At 50.6% G+C, this 24,103-nt stretch overlaps 1 protein-coding gene across 3 annotated transcripts in view; it reads right to left on the bottom strand.

Annotated features, from left to right (window-relative positions):
- Positions 1-24,103, bottom strand: part of ASTN2 (astrotactin 2) — a 315,865-nt gene that overhangs the window by 178,498 nt on the left and 113,264 nt on the right. For 2 of the 3 annotated variants that reach the window (XM_084494620.1, XM_084494622.1), the window contains exons 6-7: positions 20,131-20,277; positions 7,968-8,135 (exon numbers count right to left, since the gene is read on the bottom strand). In XM_084494620.1, the coding sequence (XP_084350746.1) occupies positions 7,968-8,135; positions 20,131-20,277 (315 nt within the window). The remainder of the gene's footprint in view (positions 1-7,967; positions 8,136-20,130; positions 20,278-24,103) is intronic. The other variant, XM_084494621.1, reaches the window with a different exon arrangement.

Here is a 24,103-nt window from a genome sequence, read left to right as displayed (position 1 = left end):
CAGCCACAGCAGGGGATGCCACAAAGGGCTGAGACCACCGGCACCGCCCCAGAACCGTGCAGGATGCGGCCCCAGCTTGTCCAGGCAGAGCTTTAGAAATGCAATGGGAAAGCTTGCAGCAGCACCAGCTGAGCATTGCAATCTGCTGGGCTGTGCAATGCAGCAGAACGGGTGGTGCTGCTCCACGTTTCCATGAGCTTTTACTCTCCTTGCCCTGCTGGGCATCTCCTCTCTTCCTTCAGTCCCTTCAGATACTCCGTGATTCCCTCTTTGCTCAGCCCGGCCAGGCATGATGCCGAGCCAGCTCCTGCCACAGGGCACGGGGTGAATCCCCACGGAGGGAGAAATGCTCCGTGGGACAGGGATGGGGGCCCCTAATTCCTAGCTCCTCCTTTGAGAAAGTACATTTCCTAAAGAGCAGATTTCCACATGCTGAAAAAACACAAAAAAAAACCAAACAAAAAAAAACAACAAAACACCACCACCAAAAGCCCGAACAGCAGTGCTGCTGTTCAGAGCTACCCAACCTTGTTTCTGCCTCTGCTGCGGGAGGACGAATGAGTCAGGATCTACAAAGTGCTGGGACAAGCATCCCATTTCTGCAGTCGCCGACCCGCAAACAGTGCAGACACGGCCGCTGGTGGTTATCTGTCTTCTTTCAGATTCATAACCCACAAATGGGACTGGATAACCCACAGTGAGTCTTGGTCTGTTCTGGCGAAAGGAAGGATCACCGCTTGCTTCGTTTAAGCACGAGCAGGTCCCGGTGTTATGTTCGGGAGGCCCCACGCTGTATTTGCAGTCTGTCATTTAACAAACCACTGCGAGAGGGGGAGAGGAAACCCCTCTGCTCACGCAGGGAGAAGGTACATTAACCGGGAAACGGAAAAGCACAGATCTAGTCAGAGGCCCAGAGAGCGCGCCTGCTCTTCATGTGGCACACACGGTTATTTGGGAGGGCAAGGGGAGACCCGAGGCTGTGGGAGAGCAGCAGCACCCTGCCACAGCCAGCCCACAGCCCTGTCTGTGCCGCTGCTTCTCCTGCTGCCCTCTCCCACTTACACCAAATCCCAAAGGCAGCACAGCCACGACTAATTGCAGGGAGCACCACGTCGCTGGGTCAGCTTCTGCTCGCGGGTAACCTCTGTCACGAGCTGCAGGATCTGTCCAGAGCTTCGCAGATAGTTTCGTTGAGCCTCCCTCCTGCTGTTCTTTCATTTCCAAGGAGGCTGCTTGAGGAGCCGATGGGGTGAGGAGCTCTGCGTGCCACCCAGAACTGCAGGATGCCACAAAGTACCCGTGGGCTCCATCCCCATGGCACTACAAATTGCCACTCCAGCTGGGCAGGGGAGCAAGATCCAGAGCCTGGAGGAGCCGTGTAAACCAAGGACATGCCTGCCTGGTGGCTGCACGCAGGCAGGAGGTTGCTCTGCCCCATTTCCAAGCACAGGGCTGCAGTGCCTGCTTCACGTGGTGTAAGTGCTGGAGCTGCAGAAGGGCAGAGCTGGAGCAGTCCACAGCCATGGTCAGCACCGTCAGCACCCCTGGCTTTAGGCTCAGAGCTGGCCCACAGCAGGGCTCATGCCTAAAGGAGGTGAATCCTCCAGCATCGGGGCTCCTCACCTCCAGGAGCACGGGCGAGATGCACAGGAGCTGGTACTAAGGAATAAAGCAACCCTTCAGCAGCATCCAGACTGGTGCATCGGGGGCTTCAGCTCTCTTTTCGATACCTGCAGGCTTGAAGCTGCAGATCTTCTCCTTCATTTCACCCAATGCACTACGTTCCTGCTCCTTCTCAAACAGCAATAACCCCAGCCAGCTCTTTTCTTTGTGCAGCTGCATGAACACCGCACAGCCAAGCACGCTGGTGCCAGCGTGCCGGGTAATCCTGTTAGCCTCGTTAGGGCGAGCGGTGATCTGCTGTGATAATGCTGTGGGATCCCCCTAATCCTCCAGCCTGGCACGCAGCAGAAGCTCCTGCAGCCCCCGTGCTCCCAGGGAAGCTGCTCACTGCAGGCAGTGGCACTTTTACTGGTGGAGCTGGGAGGGCTGCTGGCAGCAGTGGAGCAAATGGGGCAGCACAGCATACCCAGACCCCTCTGTAGGGCCACTCTACCCTCAGGGAGATCAATACCACCTCCCAACCTTCCTGAGGGTGCACTCAATCCCCTCACCCAGGTCATCAAGAAAGGTATTAAACAAGACAGACCCGAGGTGCCCCTCTCCTTCCCCACGGCAGGGGAGCAAAGCCTTCTCCCCAGCTCTGCTGGCCCCAATGTGTCCCTCTGGAGGTGGGGACAGGGGGCTGATCGATGCCCATCCCTCCTGCCACCCCAGCCACCTCCCTCCCGTAATGAAGCCATTGAGGTTTCAGAGGTTCAGGAGCATCCAGAGGAAGTTCAGCATTGATTTATCCTTCGTGAAAGGTTTCTGAGCTCCTGGCAGAACGTCAGGGAAGGAATCTCTTAATCCAGCACTCAGAGAAAGCCTGACAAGGCTGAACCGGACCCTGCTGTCCTGCAGCCACCCAAAGCACTGTGGACACCTCTCCCAGCTGCAGGATCTGCTCTCCTTTATTTGCAGACCCCGGGTGCAGGCTGCAGGGCTCCCTCCAGGTGTGGATGAGGAGGAGCTAAAAACACCCTCAGCAAAAGCCTTCCTTGAAGAGGTCGCTGCAGCCCCGTGGGATGGCAAAGAGGGCGCCTTTGAGAAAGAGATTCGGTAAAAAGTAAACATGGAGAGGATGAAGAATGGTCATACAGATGGTTAAATCCCCAGCTTCAAGGCACGTGTGAGGGGTCCTCAGGGAGCAACTGCTGGAGCTGGGGCTGGCCCAGCTGAGGCTGTGACTCCCCAGCAGGGCAGTGCTGGCTCCTGGCTCTTGTCATCTGCGGCTCCTGCCCTTTGGGGTGAAGTTTCCCAAACTCTGCCTCTGCTTAATCCTGATGAGAAATGCAGCTTCACTAACAGCAGTTCAGCTTTTGAGGAACGAGAAAGGAAAACTCTTTTCTAATGGGATGAACTTTCTTTCTCATTGATTCTTTGCTCCATCCCTAAGGGGACACAGCCACCACGAGGCAGGACAACCAGACCCCTCTCCCCCAAGCCTGGGGCTGAGCCCCCTGGGCAATGCTCCCTCGCCCCACAGGGGCAGCACCAGCTTGGTGTGGACACGATGGGCAGCTTGAGGTGGCTCCTTGGAGGCTGAGGGCTCGTCTTGGTGCTTTGGGTGTGCAGGGAAAACCTGGAATTAACTTGACAGTTCCCCTCCTCTTCCCCCACTACAAGTCACCCTCCTTGCCCAGACGCATCAAAGCAGTTAAAAGCAAGCTTAATTTGTGAGGCTCGTGCCTGGTTTACGCTCAGCACAGATATTATTCTCATTATCATTTGCTAAGCCCCTGAGCCGTGCTGCCGAGGGAGCTCCCGGGGGGCACACGTGCGTGGCTGATGCAAGGCAGCAGCGCAAGGTCCTGAGCTGGCGGCACCCAAGGGTGCTCTGCAGTGCCCAGCTGCTGTCTTCTGGCATGTCCACTGCCCAAATCAACGACCACGGGTGAGGAGTGACCTTCTGCAGTGCTGCTGGGATGGGTCAGGCAGGTGAGATGGGCCCAGGAGCACTCGCTTCCCCTCCCTCCCCTCCGTGGCCTTTAGACAAGCTCAGAAATGCCATTACAAGAACATTAGTAGCTGCAGGATTAAACACTCTAATGGCAGAAAATGAGAGTGTAAAGACAGCACAGATAACCTTAACTCAGCCCCCTCGCGGGCATGCATTTTGATTGCTGTTTATGTCTAACACTTCAGCCCGAAGCTAAATTAGCTTGGGAGTTAACTGCCTCCTGCCCTGCTTGGTGCAGAAGGCAAGCTGTGCCGCCGCTTGGAAGGAAATCGTATATTACATGGTTTTTGACCAAGTTATTAAACTACATACCTTAGAGAGATGGAACCTCATCTTATAAAAGTCTAAGTCAATAAAGACACTGGGATCTTCCAACAGCGAAAATAGCCGAAGTGTACGAGAACAAACAAATATTACTCGATGTGCACAAAAGCCGCATGATATTACACTGAACTATCAGTGAAAATGACTGTTTTCGTAAACACAAATACACCCTCACTGAGGTTGGTCAGCTGCTGATTTACATGTTCAGCTCTGCAACCTCCAAATCCCCTTTACAAGTGCCTTTAAAAAATGGGGATGTTTAACAACGACTTTCATCTGTTTCCTGCCTGCAAGAGCCTTGTCCTACCAGGACAGCAAAACCATCTGCAGCTCAGGTGACAAACTAGCCCATTTGGAAGATGATGGAAACCTTTTTTTTTTTTTTTTTTTTTTCCTGCCAATTTCTAGAAAAGACCTTTCACTACCGCATCTAATTGGGTTCTTACAAGCATGTGCCTATTGTTTTGTGGGTGCAATCAATTGTGGATGCATAGAAGAGAGCTTTGACGGGTAAGTGCCTGATTTATGGATGGGGAAAAAAAACCAACGCACTTGCACCTGCTAATCAAGGTAGCGATCCATCTCATTTATGCCACTGCTCTAGCAAGCCTGACAGCACAGAATCACAGGCTGTTTTTCCCAGCGTTTGGCCCTCAGGGACCAATTCTCCAGCAGGCCTCTTAAGTGATGCCCACAGAATGTGCAAGTGAATCGGTTTTGTGCATACAAAGCAGGTAATTGTGCTCACAAATCAGGATTTGCATATGCCACCAAAAATGGATGCCCTCATAATGTTACCAGCACTGGTGAGGGTGGCGAGTGACAAAGGACTCTGTGATTGTACGAGAAGACATCCCAGAGTGTGGCACAGGTGCCACATCCACTGAAAAAAAAAACAGAGAGTAAGGAGAGGTGTCTGCAAGCACCAGCAGGACACAAACCTTCCTTGTCCTCGCTTCAGGCAGCGCCTGCCAAGAAGATGGGGCATTTTGGCTGAAGCTCTCCAGCTGAGGAGCAGCTCTGGGCCACGTTGTTTGCACTGTGTGAGGATGTGCCAGCATCTGGAAGAGGCACCCAGCTCACCTGAAGGGAAAGATGGCACTTTGCTCATGTGCAGATGTTGGTGCTCTCTCCGAAAAGCTCTGTTGAGTTGGTACTTTGCAATACGGGCTTGAAATTTGTCAGGGGCAGCAATCATTTAATTAAAGAATGAGTCACACTGCGAAGACACAAGGGAAGGCAAATTAAGGTCAGGCAAGCAAAATGTGTTTTGGCATTTCCTAGCGTTTCAGAGCCACCGTTTTCAGTGTGGATTATTATTTATACTGAAGTAGCACTCAGTGGCCTCAGTCACGTATCAGCACATCGCACAGACAGGCGTTAAACAAAAACTCCAACCCAAAAGAGGTTTTCAGTCCTGGGAAGGGTGAGAGGTTGAGTCTCAGCAGACAGAGCCTGCGTGACCTGGTGGCCTCTGTCCAAACGTGTGCGAGGAGCTGCTGCTGAAAACACCTCTGCCTGAACCCTGGAGCAAAGCTCTGGGCCAAGGCTGGATCCATACTACAGGAGAGATCAGCTATAAATGTGTGGGAGCATTTTAAGGCTGGCCCTGAAGCTCTTTGCAGGGGAAACCTGCAGGGCAGTCATCCCCCAGGCAGGACAAACCTTGGTCCAGCCTTCTCCTGGACACCCAGCAAGAGAGGAGGGAGAGCAGGGAAACTCCCTGCACCCACTGCTTGGGATGCTCCCGGAGATAATAAAATCCCTGACCTGGAAAGGTTGAAACCTAGATGGGATTTATATCCCCTACTAAAACCACAGGCCTCTCTCTCTCTCCGGGTGATAAAAATAAATCACCCTTAAAAATAGAATGACATTAATAAAAATAAATCTCAAAATGCACTCTGGGCATCAGAGAACTACAGTTTGCTCCCAGCCTGTCACGGGAGCTTCTCACCAGCTGAAGGCTGGTCAACAGCGACGAATGTGAGCAATGTCTGGGGCTGTCTCCTGGGGCTGGGTGTCCAGCAGGTGCTTCCAGAGGCCTCGTTGTCAGTGGATGGCTGCTCAGCTCTTGGTAAAATTTGGAAAACTACTCAGAAAACCTGCAGCCTCACCAGCAAGTCCTGCCCTGCCCCTGGGGATCCAACGGCACAAACAAGAGAAAGGTGTTGGTATATCCATGTGCAAATTGCCAGGATGGAGAGTGGGGAAGAAGCTGATGTACATTTTGGGTGAGGAAGCTGACAGTTGAGAGCATGGCTTCTCTGCCCTCCCTCCATCACAGGACTGGCTCAGAGCCCCAACGTGCCAGGACCACAGAGACCTGCTGCCTTGCTCCTCCTGCTGTGGCTGTCACCTCTGAACAGCTCACACACCCTTCAAACCCATTTCCTTCTCCCCATCCCAGCACCTTCTCTCCATCCAACACCCAGGACGCACCAGACTTCAGTCAGCATCAGGCAGAGTCATTGCCACCCAGGTTTTGGCCAGATGGGAAGCAGGGATGGGAGCTGTAAAGCAGCAGATAAGGTTAGGACCCAGCACGGCGCCGGAGCTGAGCAGCCCCCAGGTTAACGAGCATCACTCCCTTCCCTGCAAACGAGATCTGACACGTCCTGCTCAAGCATGGGGCATCCAGCGAGAGGGAGAAGCTGCTCTGGTGCACTGGGGATGCACAGGGGGCAGCAGCAGCTGCTGTGGGAGAGCACGAGACCACTCAGGGGCTGTATCAGCCCTTCTCGGTGCCAGCGAGCAGAGCAACCTCTGTAGGGTCTCCTCGTGGTTTCTGCTGGCAGCAGAAGTTTTTCCTTCCTCCTCCCCTGGACCTGGGGAGAGCTGAAGTGATCTTCCCTTGTCCTCAGAACTGTCTGAGTTTTGCTGATGTCCTTCTGTGCTGAGCCACCTGGGTGTGAAGATCCTCCTCCTGCATCACCTCCACATGCCAGGGGGCTGCTGCCACCTCCCACCTCGGGGCTGCAGGTGACACCCAGGGCTTGTCAGCATGGGGAACTGGCCAGAATGATTTCTGTGCTGTGGCTACGCCTGTCAGTGCCTTCTGCAGACAAGACTTGAGGACCAGGAATATGATAAGAGAACATTGTCTTGACCATGAAAATGGATTTATGAGACCCAGTTTAGTATTTGCATCTCAGATGAGAAGGGAGAGACAAAACTCCTGCCAGCCCCCAGCACACTCTTTGCTCCCAGCTCATGGCCTGGGAGGGTTTCTTCCTTTCCAGCTGCCATGTATCAGCAGCTCAGCCTATGGCAGTGGGTTGCTCAGAAGAAGCCTTCTCCTCCGTGAGCTGTCCCTCTGCAAGCCCACCAAAAAACCAGCAGCCAACACGGGGTCACACACTCATGCACTTCCCACCCCACAGACCCCCTTCATTCCCTGGTTGCGCTCTCGCTGTGTCTTTGTTCCCAGGTGGCTACAGATCCCCGTGTGTCACCCAGGACTGTGTGAGCCAGAAGGAAAGGGGCCACTTCACCAGCACAGCAAGGGCAAAACTGCGTGCAGGCAGGGTGTGCTCAGTGAAAAACTCATCTGTGGGTTGGGAAAGACAGCAGCAGTGTCTGCAGCTCCGCAAGGCAGGTGGAGGAGAGATCAGACCTAGGTCATATTAGGCAGGAGCACAGAGGGGAAATGCTGTGCTCTGCCATTAAACAGTCAAAGAAAGACAAGGGATGGTGATGGGGCAAGATGATGGGTAGATTTTCCAAAATGGACAGCAAAACAGCACAACTTACACACAGCCAAACTCCACGTGCCTGCTGTCGCCACACCAACAAACTGATAGACCCACTGTTTATAATCGCCATCCTGGCACCCACCTTCTTGATGCCTTGCTAACGGTGGTCCCCACTGCGTGGCCCTGTTGGTAACTCTCCTACCCTGTGCCTAACACCAGGCTAACGTGGGGCTGAGCCAAGTGGGCATTGACAGACCTGGAGACAAACCTCCTCCCTCACCTCTCCAGTCTCGGAAGGGTTTTGGCTCTTCCCAGGCCTCCCTTACCTGTCTCTTGGTCGCACAGCTGCTCGCAGGCATCGGTGGTCCTCTGCCCACAGAGGTCTCTCACCCAGGGTGACGTGGCATTGATCTGGTAGTAAAGGGACAGCTTGGCTGGGTTCAGCCAGTCGGAGATGTCCAGGTAGCTGCCTTCACTCACAACGAAGCTGCTGCCTAAGGGTGAAAAAAAAAGTGTGTTAGGTGTGCAGAAAAAGGAAAAAAGAAGTAAAAGTAAAAAAAAAAAAAATTATAAAAAAGGAGCATGTCACAGGGAAGAAAAGGGATATCTTAAATAAGGCACCAAGGAATTTGTACAGGAGGCAGCAGAACTTCTGAGTTACTGCCCCATCATTCTCCACAGCAGAGCCCCTACTGCAGTGGGTCACACCTTGGTACTCCAGCAACAACGGCAGAAACCAGCCCTGCAAAGGCTGAGAATTGGATGAGGGGCATGGGTCGGGGTGCTGTGGGCTCCTCAGCCTTCTCTGACAGATTACTAAGCTACTTTCACTCTCTCATTTCTGATTTCTCTTTCATGCCGATTGGGGAAAAAAAAAGAAAAAAAGGAGAAAAATAAATGGTCCAGTATCAGACACTGTTCTTCTGTAGCTGGTGTGATGCTGAGATCAGCAAAATACTGCTGGAATCACCAGCACTCACACCAGAGAACTGCATTTGGCTGTGAAGTTCCTCCACACCAACACCCCAGCAGAAGGTCTGAGTGCTCCACCAGCTGAGATGCTGCCCCCATCCCACCCCTCCCAGTATCACGAGATACTGGCTCTGCTTCCCAAATCCCTGCAGGAATGCGGACAGATGCGATTATTCTGCCCCGTAAGATCTGAGCATCACGTCCCCGGCTCACCCAGGTGATGCCCACCAGAGGCAGGATCCCAGAGGCAGGAGGCCAGCAGCACCCCAGCCCGTCCCCACCTCCCAGCTCAAGGCAGCAAAAACTGGCCCAACACAGCTCCCCGCAGCAGAGAAACTCCCTCACTCTCTCCCCCGAGAATTAGAAGAGAATTCCTGCCAAAAAAAATCTTTCCTTACAAAATCTTACGTTTCTTTATTTTGTGAAATGTATTTTTCCCCACTGGCATCTGGGAATATGCATCATCTAATTAGCCAAATAGATTTTCAGTTCAGCCCAATCATTTCCTTATCTAACATCTGAGGCCCAGCACCGCTTGGGGGATTTTGCAGGCACAGAGGTCCTCATTAACTCTGATCTTCAATTACATTGATTATAAGACTGCCTCCATAATAGTGCTGCACAGATCAGAGGGGAGCCAAAAAACCTCTGCCATTAAGTGGTATTCTACAAAAGTTACCGGGGTAAAAGCCTCTAAAAACAGGGGAGAAGAAACCTTCAGAGAGGAGTGGCCCAGGTGAACAGCCAGGTAAGGCAGGAGATAGCAGGCATCCTCCCAGGTGCTAGGACGTGGAAACAGGGACAAGCTTTGCAGACACTACCTGAAGACTCAAATCCTTCTTAGTGATTACACGAGGATGGCAAGTCTACAGATCCAGGGTGTTATTTTCCTGAAACTTGAGGGCTTATGTCACTTAGAAAAATAATGTCTAAGTGCTTCACCAAGCACTGCAGAAGTTCTTAGATCAATGAAAGCCAAGAGATTAAAAAAGCAGAAAAATAGGAAATACAGCAGCAACCACCCCACATGAACCTGCTTGAACATAAGCTTTGCAATTTCCTTTTGAATGAGAATTGCAGATGCTTGAGGAGGAAGGAGCCCATCTCAACCTCATCCTGCACCACGTTACCACACAAAGGATAAGAAAGCAAAGCCTGAAGTCAGACGTTCAGGAGAGAGACCCCATTTCCAGGTATCCTGAGATCTCAGCGCCATACAAATATAGCTCCTAATTTACGTGAATTCAAATCGTTTGTATTGATACTGCCTAAACAGATGCATCTCTACGCTGACAGCTGAGGAATGCAGCCCAACTCCTGACTGCACGAGCAAACAGAAAGGAGAGCTGCAGCTGCTTGGGGACCCAGCGGAGCAGGAGCCTGCTCGCCAGGGCTGCAGGAGATGTCTCAATCAGCCACACGGCAACAGCAGATTGCAGGGCAAATGCCACAACACCAGAGGAGAGCATCGAAATGCCAGGCTCAGAGGATGTCCTTAGAGCCATCTGATTTCTTCTGTTAATTATCGTCTCTACCATCAACGTTGAAAGACAGCTTTAAATACCAATGGTAACTATTGCTGGTTTGTTTTACCAAGTGAAATGCATCGTGAACCCGTTGGGAGTGTTTACATCCACGCAGCATCCCGTCAATCTTGCTTGCTTGTTTTTGTAGCTTCCAAGCACGGCTCAAGAAGCACGTAAGTGCATTTTGAGGCTCGGTTACAGACAACTCCCTCTGTGCCCAAAGACTGAAGAGCAAAACCACCAGCTCTTGATTAAATCCTTACTTAATGAACCCCACTTCTATTTAAAATACAGCCAGAGTAAAAGCAACAGAAGCAAATCAGACATAAAATAGTCGTATAATTTGGATTCGTAAAGAGGAAGGTGACTTGAGCCGTCGGAGTGCCCTGGCACAGGACCCGCCTGCTGGAGGGGACCCAGCGGGTGGCAGCGGGGAAGCTATCCGGGGATGGGCTGACCAGAGCCAGGTGCAGTTTTGTTGGGTGAAAAAAAACCCACAGATCTGAGAAGCTTGAAATAATTTGCAGATTTTGCTTTGTCATATTTTTTACAAAGAAAGACCTTCCCAAATATAATGCAATTGGAATTGAAAGAAATAAAAAAAAAGGAAAAAAAAAAAAAAAAGGAAGTGAAAACACTTGAATCCAAAATCCCTGAATTTAAAGTTCAGTGAAATATTATTTGTTGTTTTTTTTTGTTTTGTTTTTGTTTTTGTTTTTTTTTTTTCATTTCAGTCTAAGAAAAAATAAATAAATAAATAAATAAGCTGTGGAAATTGAAAGTTCTAGTTAATTGTAAACCCTTCCTTTCTTTCCTAGGAGGAGGAAAGAGGGGACAACTTCCAGCAAGGAAACTTCTCACATCACGGCCCAGAGACGGGTAAGGCTGTGAGATGTGTTCACAAATACACTCCTCACCTTCACTCTTACTGAAAACACAAACAAACAAAAATCCCAACCTTGATCCTTTCATAGCTTGCCTAAAAAAAAAAAGAAGAGGAAGAGAAGCTTTACAAATATTTTGAAAGCTAAAATTCTGAAGATTTCAAAGCCTCTCTTACAGAAATTTTCTTTTTGTTTTCAAAGAATCCCCACACATAAAACAGTTTTCACAAGTCACCAGCATGCACTTATCAAAAACATCTTGAAAAGCCAAGAAGGGGAAGATTGAATATCAAATCCTTTCAGAAACCACCAAGAACAAACATTTTCTAAGCGAGAGCCATTTCAAACACCTTCAGCTCGTCAGAAACATCTGCCAGATCTGCCTTCTCCGACGCGCAGCGTTCAGCAGAGGTGACAGAAGAGGACAGCACCAGGGGACATGAAACCCATGGGGACATGAAACCCACGGGGACATGAACCCCAAGTGGCTCACACCGCCTGTGCAATGGTGAGGGAAGCCCCAGCCCTGAGTTGTCCTCTGGAGATGTGCTTTGAGAACCACAGACCCAGCTGGTTCACCCAAACCCGGCCTCCAGGTTGAAGCACACACACGGGGTCCACGGGGAGCAGGGCCCCGGAGATGCCATCCCCCAGCTGACTGCCTTCAGCTCAGCAAAATTCCCCTTAAACACAGACATTTAGGGCCCAGGTAAACCACCCAGCAGCCTCACATCAGCCAGATGAGGGAACACAACAGCAGCAGCTCCCAACCTGCCACCAACTCCCCGCGGTGTAGGACACGGCCCTTGGGCTCCACGGGCTGTAGGAGCAGGACTGCACCCTGTGCTGGCACCAAGGGGGGACTGCACTACAAGGCCATGCACTGCCAGTGCTTCAGGGGATTGTTTTGTTTGGGTTTTTGCATGCATCTGTGTGTGTTTTTCCCCCCTTCGTTCTCAAATGCTGATCAAAGCCGGACCTGCTCAGGCTGCATCCAAAGTTCGCGTCTCTCGTGCTGAGGTCTCCTTCAAAGTTCAGTGGGACTGCTTAAGCCTTGACAAAAGAACCTTGAAGTTTTGACATTTCAGAAATCATTTTCCAGAACAAAACAGGATAAAACAGCTCAGAAGAGATATCTAACAAGGGAAAAGAACAAAGCGCCCAAAAGGCAGCCAAAAGGGTTTGGCTTTTCCTTTCTCTCTCTCTTTTTTTTTTTTTTTTTCAAGGGACGAGATCAAATAAAACATATATTTTTTTTGAAGAATTTCTGTTTCTTCCTCCCTCCTCTCTTTTTGTCTTCTTTGGTCAGCTTGCTATATCTTGGACAACGAAACTCCCTTTTATCTAAAATTAGTATTTTTTGTTTGAAAGATATGGGAGGTCAGGCGACAGGTTGCTATTCATGTACCCATCCCTGCACTATCTCACAATTGTAATCCCGTTAAAGATTTACTTATTTTTTTAAAGACCACAGGAAGGATTATCCTCTTGCTCCACTCTATAAGTACAAAGAATAATTCAATTTCTTTAGAGACTTTCTTTTTCTTGTAAAACTTGAAAGAACATTTCCCAAAGAGATAACTCCTCCCCTACCAGCTCTTCCCATTGATCAGCTCTCACGCTCCTATCCTTGTACTGGGGAATAAGAAATTTTGCTTCTTAAATCTCTTTCAGGAAATTCAGAGGAAAAGACAGACAGATGCTCAGCTCCCAGGACACAGACACCTTGAGCTAAGCAGGGCAACAGGGCTTGGTGCAGGGCTTCATCCACAGGCTAACGCAGGGCCCAGCTCTACCACCCCTCCCCTGCTTAGCACAAAGCTGGGCAATTTTAGAGTAATTTCCATTCTGCCACATGAAATTATTAATTTCTGATAACTGAAACCAGGAATAGTATCACAGTGGGTTCAAATCCACAGTAGCCATTTCCGTTTTGGATAATTTTGGAATGATTTCAATTCTGCCAGATGAATTTCTTAATTTCTTCTCCTAAACTGAAACCAGGAATAGCAGCACAGTGGGTTCAAATCCACAGTAGCCATTTCCTTTTCGCTTTTCAAACAGTTTTTCTCTTGAACAAGATAAACACCTAAACAGAAAGTTTAGTAAGCTTTTAAAAGCACAAAAGTCTATACATACGTCTCTCTTTTCCATTTATTTTTTTTTTCTATCAGCCAAGCTGAAAATGCAGCTCATACCACACACAGGGCTTGGCTCCAGGAGGTATTTTCATCACCTGAACTCTGTGCACGGCCGTGGGCTGCTGGCGCCAGCGCTCCCCAACCTGCAGATGTGCGAATCCGGAGCTTCCCATGCATTACAAACGCTGTCAATCCTCACGTTTTTCACCCTGGCACAGCAGAAGCAAATTAGCGATACAAATCTGTATGTAATTACATCTAAGACTAGAAGCATCTTTCCTGTGGGAGGAGCGGGGTTACATTTTAATTGTTAAATCACACTTGCTCGGTAATTTTGACAGATTCTTTCTTTGGATTTTCTTGGAAATCAGTCCAGATTTCACCAGGGATGAACTTCTGTCAAAGAACGCATGTATTTCATTTTGTATAGCAAGTGATCACTTGGGCACCCTTCCCCAGACCTGAGTGGAACCAAAACACCCACATGCAAACGTGCCGTGGCTTCACCTCTGCAAGAGCTGCGCTGAAGCCTCCAGCACCAAGCCCTTGAAGTAAGGGGCTTCTTTGCCTGCCCCATGGTGTTATCGGGCACCAGAACTGCCCAGGTGCCAGTACCAGCACACTCAGGTCCTTAGTAGGCATCTGGGCTAGCAATGGCTGAGACAAATCAGATTCCTGAAGCAAAGCTTCTCTTTAATGCTCTCTATCTCCAAACTCCCTCGCTCCAGCCTGGGGCTCTTCTGCAGCGACACTCTAGATATTGGACAAGAGTTTGGGGAAATCCACCCTAAATCTGATCACTCCGCAAAGTATCTGATGGATGAGCTATGATAAGCTTTAAAGAACATGAAGTGTGTGTTAATATAAGAGAATTTTCAGCCAGCACCAAGACCAAACGTTCCCCCCAGGGCTGCAGAAACACAACCAGGACACAGCACACACAAAATCGATGCGCCACAGGACCAAGGTGAGCCACCAGCTGCTCGTCACACCACTTGGGAGAATTAGCAAGTGAATTGGCTTGCTCTTGGCGATGCAGCCTCAGCAGATCCTCTTTGCATTGCTGCTTGTTGCTGCTGCAGGTATCCCATGAATTGTTGCTTGAAAGTAAGTGTGGCCTAAGCCCACTTCCTAGGACTGACCCACCAACACCCTGCTGAGACAGGCAGGGTCTCATCCTGCAAATACCGATGCCCGGGTTTTCATCTCTCCTTCCTATGGAGGGGAGCAGGCTAGCTGGCCAAATACACCCTGCCTTATTGCACTCTGCCCTCACCGTCCCTCCCAAATCAGAAACTGAGCGGTGCTGGTGCAAGCTCAGCAGGCTCTGGGCAATGCCACCTCCCCAGGGCTGGACTCATCCCGCCCCTCTCAGGATGCCACAACCCCCAGCTCCAAGCAGGCCCTGTCTGACACCATCCAAACATCACCACCAGTCCCCCAGTTTGCTCCAATAAATCCCACGAGGGACTGAGGAAGAGGAATTTTCCTTCCCTTGCATGCGGAGCTGCCCCGGCACAAGGAGAAGGCAAGCGCGGGATCACAAGCCTGTCACAGGCACGATAAAAACATGATGTACTTCAGCCTCCAGAATCTTATTAGTTCCTCATGCAAAGAGTGTTCACGCCGTAAAACTGCCTTGGAATCCCTTTGATCCACGCTGATACAGTTTATAAATTGATGTTAATATTTAGAGTTCATGTCTGGTGATGCTGCAGCCACTTGCTCGCATTTTCTTGCCAGCCAAGCAGGCGCAGGAGCAGGCAGGAGTTGTAAGGCAGGCATGGAAATGACCCAGTGATTAAGAGCTGATGAAATTAAATGCAATCTGCAGAGCTGCCCCCGGCACAGCCACCTGGCCAAGTACATGCTGTGTTTGGGGCAGCCAGACCCAGTGCCGAAGCACTGACTGCATCTCCATGCAGTAAATGGGCATTGCTGCAGCAGAGCAACTCCAGGCTGAAAAACTACAACAGAAAAGCCCGGTTTCAAGCCAGCCCTTTTCTTTCTGCTGATCTCAGGGGGGTTGATGTGGCTGGGAATGGTTGGGGAGCTCTGGAGCCTGGCTGCCATAGGGGAAAGCTCTGAGGGATGGAAATCTTTGAGACCCAAGCCCTTCCTCCATCCTTCTGGTGCCAAGCAGGGATGCTTCATTTGTAAATCAATGAGCATCTCCAGCTTTTCCTTTGCTGTACAACAGAGCCCAGCACTGGGCCGCTCCCCGCCGCCTGCATCTCTCCTTGCTGCTTATTTCTATGCAAGTGCATGCGCAGCACGTGCCCAGCACACGTGAGCCAGCGCCTGAGGAGCCAAACTAATGCCTGGTCACCTCTGAGGGCTGCACAACGTTGAGCAGGAGATGTCAAAAGCAAACAATTTAAAGCAACAAATTTAATTAAAACCAAAATGAGAAGTTGTTGCGAGTCCAACAATCGCAGTCTACAGAGCTCAGCCAATCTTTGGGGAGAATTAGCAGAAGCTGCTAATAGCAGCATCCAATTCCACCAGCGTCTTGGAGGAAACAGTTGTAGGGGGAAGGAAACAAATAATCTTCAGACGAAACAATTACTGATCAGCTGTGTGACAATCGCACACCATCATCACTCAGGTGGGCAGATGCAGATGCATGAAGCTTGGGAAAAATGCCCCAAAAGCTCAGCTTCCTGCAGCTCTGCCCCCTCGCCAGCCCCTCACACCTAAAGCACTGGCTCGCTTTACACGGCTGCCAGGAAGCTTCAGTCACCCGTGGGGGCTGTTTCCAGGGATGCTCGGTTTGTTTTCCTTCCGCCTCGTTTGCAGGGCTGGCCGGAGGAGCCGGTGCTCATCCCGTGGGATGCCCCCACACCTGCAGCTGGGCTGCAGCTGCAGGAACACCAGTGCTCTGAGCGAAGCCCTCTGCGAGCATCCCAGCTGCACAGGCCGTGCCCCTGCTCACTGCTTTTCAGAAACCAGCCTGACCCAAGCTCTGAGCTGTCCCCGACAGAGGCAGCACCGCGTTTTCCCTGGCACACATCTCCAAAGAGGCAGAAAGAAGGCTGCAAATGCCCAGAGATGCCTCTGAAGCACCAGAAGCCTGGTTTATGTCCTTTACTTTATTTCCACTTATAAAACGAAGCCCTACAAGCCCCTGGTTAAACGTAGCTCTTCCTTCCTTCTGCACGCCATGGAGGACCTCGCCTACCTCTCCCACTAAAGTATCCCGATACAAACATCCACCAACACCATATATAACCTCTTTGCAGGCTATAAAAATGGGAAGCTTTAATTGATACTATATTTCAAACTGTTGTGCAGCAAGGACATACTCCAGGCTAAGTCCTCTAGGGTATCTTTCTCCAGCCCTGTTTTCCCTGCAAGCAGCTCCCATTGCTCTCTCTCTACTTTTTGAGTGATTACTTACAAGAGAAAAACCCTCCCTGAATGCGCAGAGCTGAGTGGCTAACATATTCATAAGGGGTTTTATTGCTCAGATGGAGGGACTCTCTTTTCCTTTTCCCCCCTTTGATGCTGCTAAATGTTCCTCTAAATAATGCTTTGCATTTCCAAGTCCTCATAAAAGCCACCGCAAGCCTTCCTATAAATTCAAGCCAGCTCTGAAATGGGCATGATGCCTGCTGCTGGGTGCAGGCGAGTTCCTGACACAATTTCTGTGCCCTGGGGCAGTGGCAGAAGGGAGCAGAGGCTGCTCGAGCCATTTGGGGAGGAACCAGAAAGGAGCTGGAGGCCTCCCTGCCCTCCCGGTGTAATGCAACCCCCTGCGGCACCGAGGGCAGGGACAAAGCCAGTGCCTTCCTCAGCCCCATGCCAACCCCACAAGACCCGTGCAGCAAAGGAGGCTCCTTGCAGAGCAGCACAAGAGAGGATTTACGGGTACAGATGTGTTTGTCACACGGGAGACCCCCAGCCTCCCCCTGGCAGCCGGAGCAGCACAGAGCAGCGCAGCTCGTGCCAGGCTCCTGTGCAGGTGGCTCCCGGGGAAATGAAGGAAGAGCAGCTGTGCAAACCAGTCAGTAATTGTTCAGAGGGGAGCGAAACGGGGGGAGAACCCATCAAATGAAGACAAGGAAGAAAACGAACCAAGAGAGGGAAACAAGGGCAACAGAGATGGGCTGGTTATTAACACTGCTGGTGGTAATCTGCTCTCCCACCCCAGTTGGCTTCTTGTCCCAGCCCTTCCCCTGCTCTCTCCCATTCTGCACCTCTAACAGGCTCAGAAGCTTTGTTTTCCAGCACCACTGCTTGTTGCAGGGGGGAAGCTGCTCTCCCCTGGGGCTGGAGACGTTTGGTGGGGTTTCTCCCCCCCTCTTTTCCCCAACTTGCTTTAGGATCCTGGCGCACCAGAGCTGGCTCACATCTATTTCCTTCACAGATGAGTCTTCATCTGACAGCAGAGGGATTGCTTTCAGCCTCTGCCTTTGTTTGGCTTTTCCTGCAGAGGTGTTGGTAGCTTCTCTGTTTTAAGATTTTCCTCGGCTACTGGCATCTGTTGCAATCCTGCGCATCAAACGGGAATTGGAGGGCACCCTCCTCTTGTGCGGGAGCATCTCCCACGAATGCACCTTCCCCGCCCGCTCGCACAGCCTGCCTTATCCTCACACGACATACAAAGGAGAGCAGGTTAAGGCTGCAGACTGGTGAAGTGCACGGCAACATTAACGAGACGTCGGGTGCCGTGCGAGCAGCTGCTGTAAGACGGATCAAAGCTCCCAGCCCCATCTGGGCCAACGTAATCAGCTCTGCCGCCGCTCCGCTCACGTGGCAATAACCATGCCAGCATCCCCGCCACTTCCTCCCACCTCCCAGCCCTGATATTTGGCAAAAAGCAGCATTAAGAGCATTAAGAAATGAACCCAGTAAGTCAGGAGCAGGTCCCCCTTTGCCATCATACTCCAGGTCAGAAGCTACACGTCACCTCCCCAAACACGGCCAGCGATGCTTTCCTGGGTGCCATAAAGATTTCCAAGCCCAGCTCAGTTCAGTGTTGCCTTTAAACGTTTCCTAGCATTTTGCTGCCAGTTTGGTGCTGCCTTGGGATTTGCTGTTAATCAACTAGAAGGGACAACTTTAAGAGCTTTCCTCTTCCCCGGCAATGGACTCCGCCATCACATAAAACGATGAGATTTCAGTAAAACTGATAGCCACTGCAAAATGTCTTTGCTGCTTCTGTATGAAGAATTTGACTGTTTCCCATAAAAATATTTAAAAAGTTTTTGCAGTTTGTAATTATATTTTACAGTTTCATTACAAAGCTCATTTTAATTCTTTGCCAAACCGTTTTTACCAGTCCTCTTGCCACTTTCTCTTTAAAGAAGTCATTAAGTTGGAACTGGAGATCATCCCGTTTCCCCCAGTTTCAACGATATTAATCTATTTTATTGGTATTTCATTGTCATTTCCATTCGAGTGTTCTCCGTATTTGCATAATTTGCATTGCCACCCCCTTCCTGGTGAAAAGCACGGACTCATCTTTCCACTTTATCTCTACGGAGTCGCATTACGTTTTGTTTTATTTTAGTTTTTGAGGACACAAGCCTTCTGTAGGCCAGAGGCTCTGCAGGATGCTGGAGCCTATTTCCACCACTGCCTTCCCCCTGGCCTTCAGCACGGCTCCTGTGCTCTCCCTCTCTTCTTGAGGCTGGTTTTGGGCAGGGGACAGCGCGTCCCTCCCAGCCTATGCGATAACCTGGCCGGTGCCCCGAGGGTCACAAGCTGATACTGGGGCAGCCTCATTTCCCCAAAGCAAAATGAGTTTCTGTTCTCTGATTGTTCAGAATAAAAATCTGTGAAACTACAGAATATTTATGTGCAGCCCGGGCAGTACTTAATGCCTTTCAGAAGCAGGTCAAGGCGTAGCCAAGTCCCTTATTTCAAGTTATGCCCTTTTTCAGCTCTGCACTCCTCTAACGCTCCGTTCCCCCAATCTGAGGCCACAAAGCAGACACTCTCCTCCTCTTTTTCTTAATAACCAAGTTTTAACCATTAAGGCAGCCTCCAGCCCCTGAGATTGGACTGCAATTTCCAGAGCCAGCGGCTAAGAAGCTTCCTCAGGGGGCAGAGCAGCAGCAGCCTTCCCACCAGCACAGGGCACCAGCCCGCTGGCCGCACGCAGCACCCATCCCAAAAGCATCATTACGGGTACAGACACACGTGCGTGGTGAGGCTCTGTGCTGGGACTGGAGAACCCACTCTCATCAAGGCTGAAAACCATTTAAAACAGACCGGGGAATCCCTCTGTGTCATGGGGGGATGCTTTAAGCCCTGCTTTTCCACACTGCTGCGCCTCATTAAGCATCTAACTCTCCCCACCACATTCACCCCCCCAGGGGACACGCTGCATCCCAACCCCAATGGGTGGATGGGAACCAGCACTGGGCTGGGAGCACCACAGTCCTGGCAGGGAGAAGGTGTACCCTCAGCACGCCCCGAGCAGTCAGGCGAGCACGGGAGCTGAGGAATTGGAACTGACTGAATAATGGGTCCCATCGGCTGGAAGAAAATGAAATTTGCCCTCATGTTACTGAAAACTTGCACTTGACGCTCACTGCACATTATAAAGAAAAGGTCAGTGAAACACAACAAATGCAAGGAGCCCAGTCGGAGAAAGCAATAAATAGTGACAGCAGCCCTTGTCTAATTTTTCAAAGCATCTCTGCCTGTGCTCAAATGCTACCAATTTCACTCTGCACTGCTGCAAGGGGCTGGGACAAACGGATCAGCTGCTGCAGGACAGGAGCATGCATAAGCAGGCTCCCGGGGCTCATCAGTGAGTCCCGATGAGAACAGGAATATCCATCAGATATGTTCAGTGATAACAACAAAGGTGCAATCGAGAAGAGGAAAGTTTACCCCCATGGTGTGGTCCTCTAGAGATGCCTGCTAAGGTGCTGACTCAGGGAGGCTTTAGGTAAGCTATAAAGAGAGCGGCTGCTGCGGGGTGAAGGGGATCTGATGCCCATGGGGTCTTACCATCGGCGATGAAGTGCTCGGGTACATGAAGTGTCACCTTTACAGTCAGCGGGCAGGAGAGCTGGGAGCCGCACACCATGGCAAGAATGCAGGAGCTGACCGCAATGAGGGTCAGGGCTGTCTTGTTGATGGGGCTTTTCATCGAACCTGGAAGGCAAAGAGAGTGGTGGGTGCTGCGGGAGGGACCCGCCTCGGCACCCCCACCCCGAAAGGCCCCCCCAGCTTGCTCTGCTTCCCCCTGCCCCGTGAAGACCAGAGCTCCTGGATCCTTCACACCCTATTCTTCCCAGCACGGTTTGCTCATGGTCCTGCAGGCTCCTGCAGCCAAGCCCCAGGCAGTGTTCAGCAGCCGAGGTTTATGTGGCAAATTTTAGCAAGTCACAAAAACAATCAAGCCAAATCCGAGGGCTGCCGGTACCATGGCATCATTTACTCTTGCTTAACACCAGGAGAAATCTATGTCTACAAATTTTATATAGCATTGCTGAGCGTTAATTATTTATACAAATATGTATAAAGATTCAGTCATCACGCAGGGACTATGATGAACAACAAAGCGACCTACAGAGCCAGCCGCTTCTTACAGGCAGCAGAGATTACAAGAGAAGTTTCATTTTGGCAGTCACAGAAGCTTACGGTACCTTCAAAAAAAGCAGCTCACAAAAGATTTTGTTCCAAGTGCCAACTCAACACTTTCCAACGTTAAGAGGGGCTTCTGAAGCCAGCACCTGGACGGGACGTGGGTCGCCTGTCCCCAGCTCCATGGCCACGTGCTGGACACGTAGGGTAGGGGATGTCTGCACGGAGTAGCCATCAGCTGGGGACATCCCATCGTCCTGCTCCTCCCCTGCTGCTCTGTGCAGACCTGCACGCACAGACAGCCTTGTTTGGCACCTCGTGTTTTATTCTTTCTTTTTCCTTTCTTTTTCATTTTTCTCTCTCTTTCTTTCTTTCCTTCTTTCTTTCTTTCTTATTTATTTTTAAGCAAATGGAATTATAAAATCATAGAATAGGGACAACTAAGGATGCGACAAGGTGACTAGGAAGCACCAAAAAGGACTTTATGTCTTGGAAAGATGCTGAAGGGATCAAGCCTTGTTCTGACTACAGGAAGCATCATGCTCACAGGCTCTCATCCTCCCGAGGGATTTCAACCACCTGGACATCTGCTGGGAAAGCCACGTGGCAGGCAGAAGCAACCCAGGAGCCTCCTGGTGTCCATAGAGGACAACTTCCCTGTCCAGACATTAGACAAACCAACCAGAGGAGAAGTGTTACTGGACCTGGTGCTCACCAACGCGGAAGAACTTGTTAGCAAAGTTAAAACTGGGGGAAGCCTAGGTTGCAGTGACCATGCCCTGGTTGAGTTTGTGATCTCAAGGGATATGGGCCTGGCTGAGAGCAAAGACCCTGAACTTCAGAAGAGCCAGCTTCCAGCTGCTCAAAGAATTAGTGGCTAAGATCCCATAGGACACAGTCCTTAGGGACAGAGGATCTGATCAGAGCTGGATCTCTTTAAGGATGTTTTCCTTGGAGCACAAGAGCTCTCTTTCCCATATGCAATAAATCAAGAAGGGAAGGTAGGAAACCGGCATGGTTGAATAAGGTCCTGCTGCTCAAACTTAGGCAAAAGAAGGAAATGCACAATTAGTGGAAACGGGGCCATGTGCCCTAGGAAGAGCACAAAGACGTTGTCTGGATGTGCAGGGATGGGATCAGGAAAGCCAAGGCACTGACAGAACTAAACTTGGTGAGGGAGGCAAAGAATAACAAGAAGGGGCTCTACAGGTACACTGGCCACAAAAGAAACACTAGGGAGAGCGTAGCGCCTCTGACAAATCGAGATGGAGAACTGGTAATGACACACGTGGAGAAGGCAGAAGTACTTAACAACTTCTTTGCCTCGGTCTTCACTAGTGGTCAGGCTTCTCTCGTGTCCCCGAACCTCTGGGTAGGGGCTGGGGGAGCAGAGTCCCCCCACTGTAAGCGAAGAGGAACTTCATAACCTCCTGACGCTACTTAACTATGGGTCTATGGATCCTGACGACATGCACCCCAGGGTCCTGAGGGAATTGGCTGATGTAGCCACCAAGCCATTCTCCATCATATTTGAAAAATCGTGGCAGTCAGGTGAAGTCCCGAGTGACTGGAAAAAGGGAAACGTCTCTGCTATTTTTAAAAAATGTAGAAAGGAAGACCTGGGAACTACAGACCAGTGAGCCTCATCTCTGTACTTGGCACGATCACAGAACGAATCCTCCTGGAGTCAACGTTAAGGCACATGCAGGACAAGGAGGTGATCTGGGACAACCAGCACAGCTTCGCCAAGCTCAAATCGTGCCTGACCCATCTGTTGGCTTTCTGTGATGGAGTAACTGCATCAGTCACCAAGGGAAGACTGATGTCATCTACCTGGACTTCTTCAAGGCCTTTGACATGGTCCCACATCACATCCTAATCTCTAAATTGGAAACATATGGATTTGAAGAATGGACCATCTGATGGATAAGGAATTGGCTCAATGGCCACACCCAGGGTGGTCAATGGCTCTGTGCCCAAGTGGAGGCCGGTGACAAGCAGTGTCTTAAGACGAGCAGTGACTTAATTGCATTGTTCCTAGCCCTGATAGTTCTCACTGAACACAACTAGAGTGAGGGCGTGCTACATTGTTGGTGAATCCGTGACTGTGATGGTTCGGTACCCTCAATCTGACCAGACCCATATTGGTAAATACGTTATTGGTGAACCTGTGACTGAATCCAACCAGACCCATAATGGTTAATCAGCTACACCTCTTAACATGACAGCTGGAAAAGACCTCCACGATCACCAAGCCTGACCTACGGAGTCCACTCACTAACCCTCATTCAAAATATCCCTTGAATACCTCCCAGGATGGGGACTTCACCATGTCCCTGGGCAGCGCATTCCAGTGCTTGACCACCCTCTCCACGAAGAAATTCTGATATACAACCTAAACCTCCCCTGCTGCAACTTCAGACTGTTTCCTTATATGCTGTCACTTGTCACCTGAGAAAAGAGACCAACACCTTCCTTGCTGAAACACCCTTTCAGGTAGTTGCAGGGAATTCAAGTAAAAGCCAAAAAATAACTCAGACATCAGCAGGTCTAGAGTCACAAACTCACCAGTGGCATTAGGATGGCTGAATCAGGTCATCTGCAGTGTAGGGGGACAGACCAACCCCAGACGACGAGGGGAAAGGATGTGAGAGTGGGCAATGAAGAAATGTTTGGGAAAGACCTGGCTGCCCCACGAGATGCAGATGCTCTTGTTCAGTGCAGGCCAGGAGCAAGCATGAGCCACCCTCTGATGATGGAGAGAACCAGGAGAAACCATCCCCTGGCCTCTGCTACCCCATCTGTGAGTCCCTACGGCCCATGCAGGGGCAGTCCCAGCACCCCGAGGCCCAGGAGCTGCACGTTGTTCTCCCCAGCCTGGCCCCTCCATCAGCACCATGTACCAGGATTGCAACAGACACCTCGCCCTCCAGCTCTGCAACTCCTGAAAACTATTTGGGGAACACAGAAATGCCAATGAGAGGGCAGGGACCAGCACTACACCCAGCTGCTGCACAGGCTGTTACAGTGCAGCCAAAATGTCCCAGCTGCTGGCAGACCTGTCCGTGTGCCTGCCGAGGATTCAGGCAAGGACATGTCTTTATTTTTGGCACTTGATCCAGCTCCCCCCTCCTTGCTCTCTGCCATCATTATTTCATCAGCAAGGAGAGATTTAAAAAGCATCTGCTTAAAAATTGAACGGGAAATGCATCTAGCAAGTTAGCACTCACGTGTTTCACCCGATAATTTCATCAAACCCACTTAGAGATGCAGGTGTCAGAGCAGGGAACTGGTGTCCAGGCTGGGCCCGAGGCACAACCTGCATTTTCCAGGCCAGCAGCGTGCCCCATCAAAGCCTCCCCTGCAGCAGGATGGAGCCTGCACCATGGGTGCT

This window comes from Aythya ferina, assembly GCF_964211825.1.
Source record: "Aythya ferina genome assembly, chromosome: 20".
NCBI classification, from domain to species: Eukaryota; Metazoa; Chordata; class Aves; order Anseriformes; family Anatidae; genus Aythya; species Aythya ferina.
Note: the sequence above shows the minus strand (reverse complement) of the source record. Positions and strands in the feature narration are given on the sequence as shown.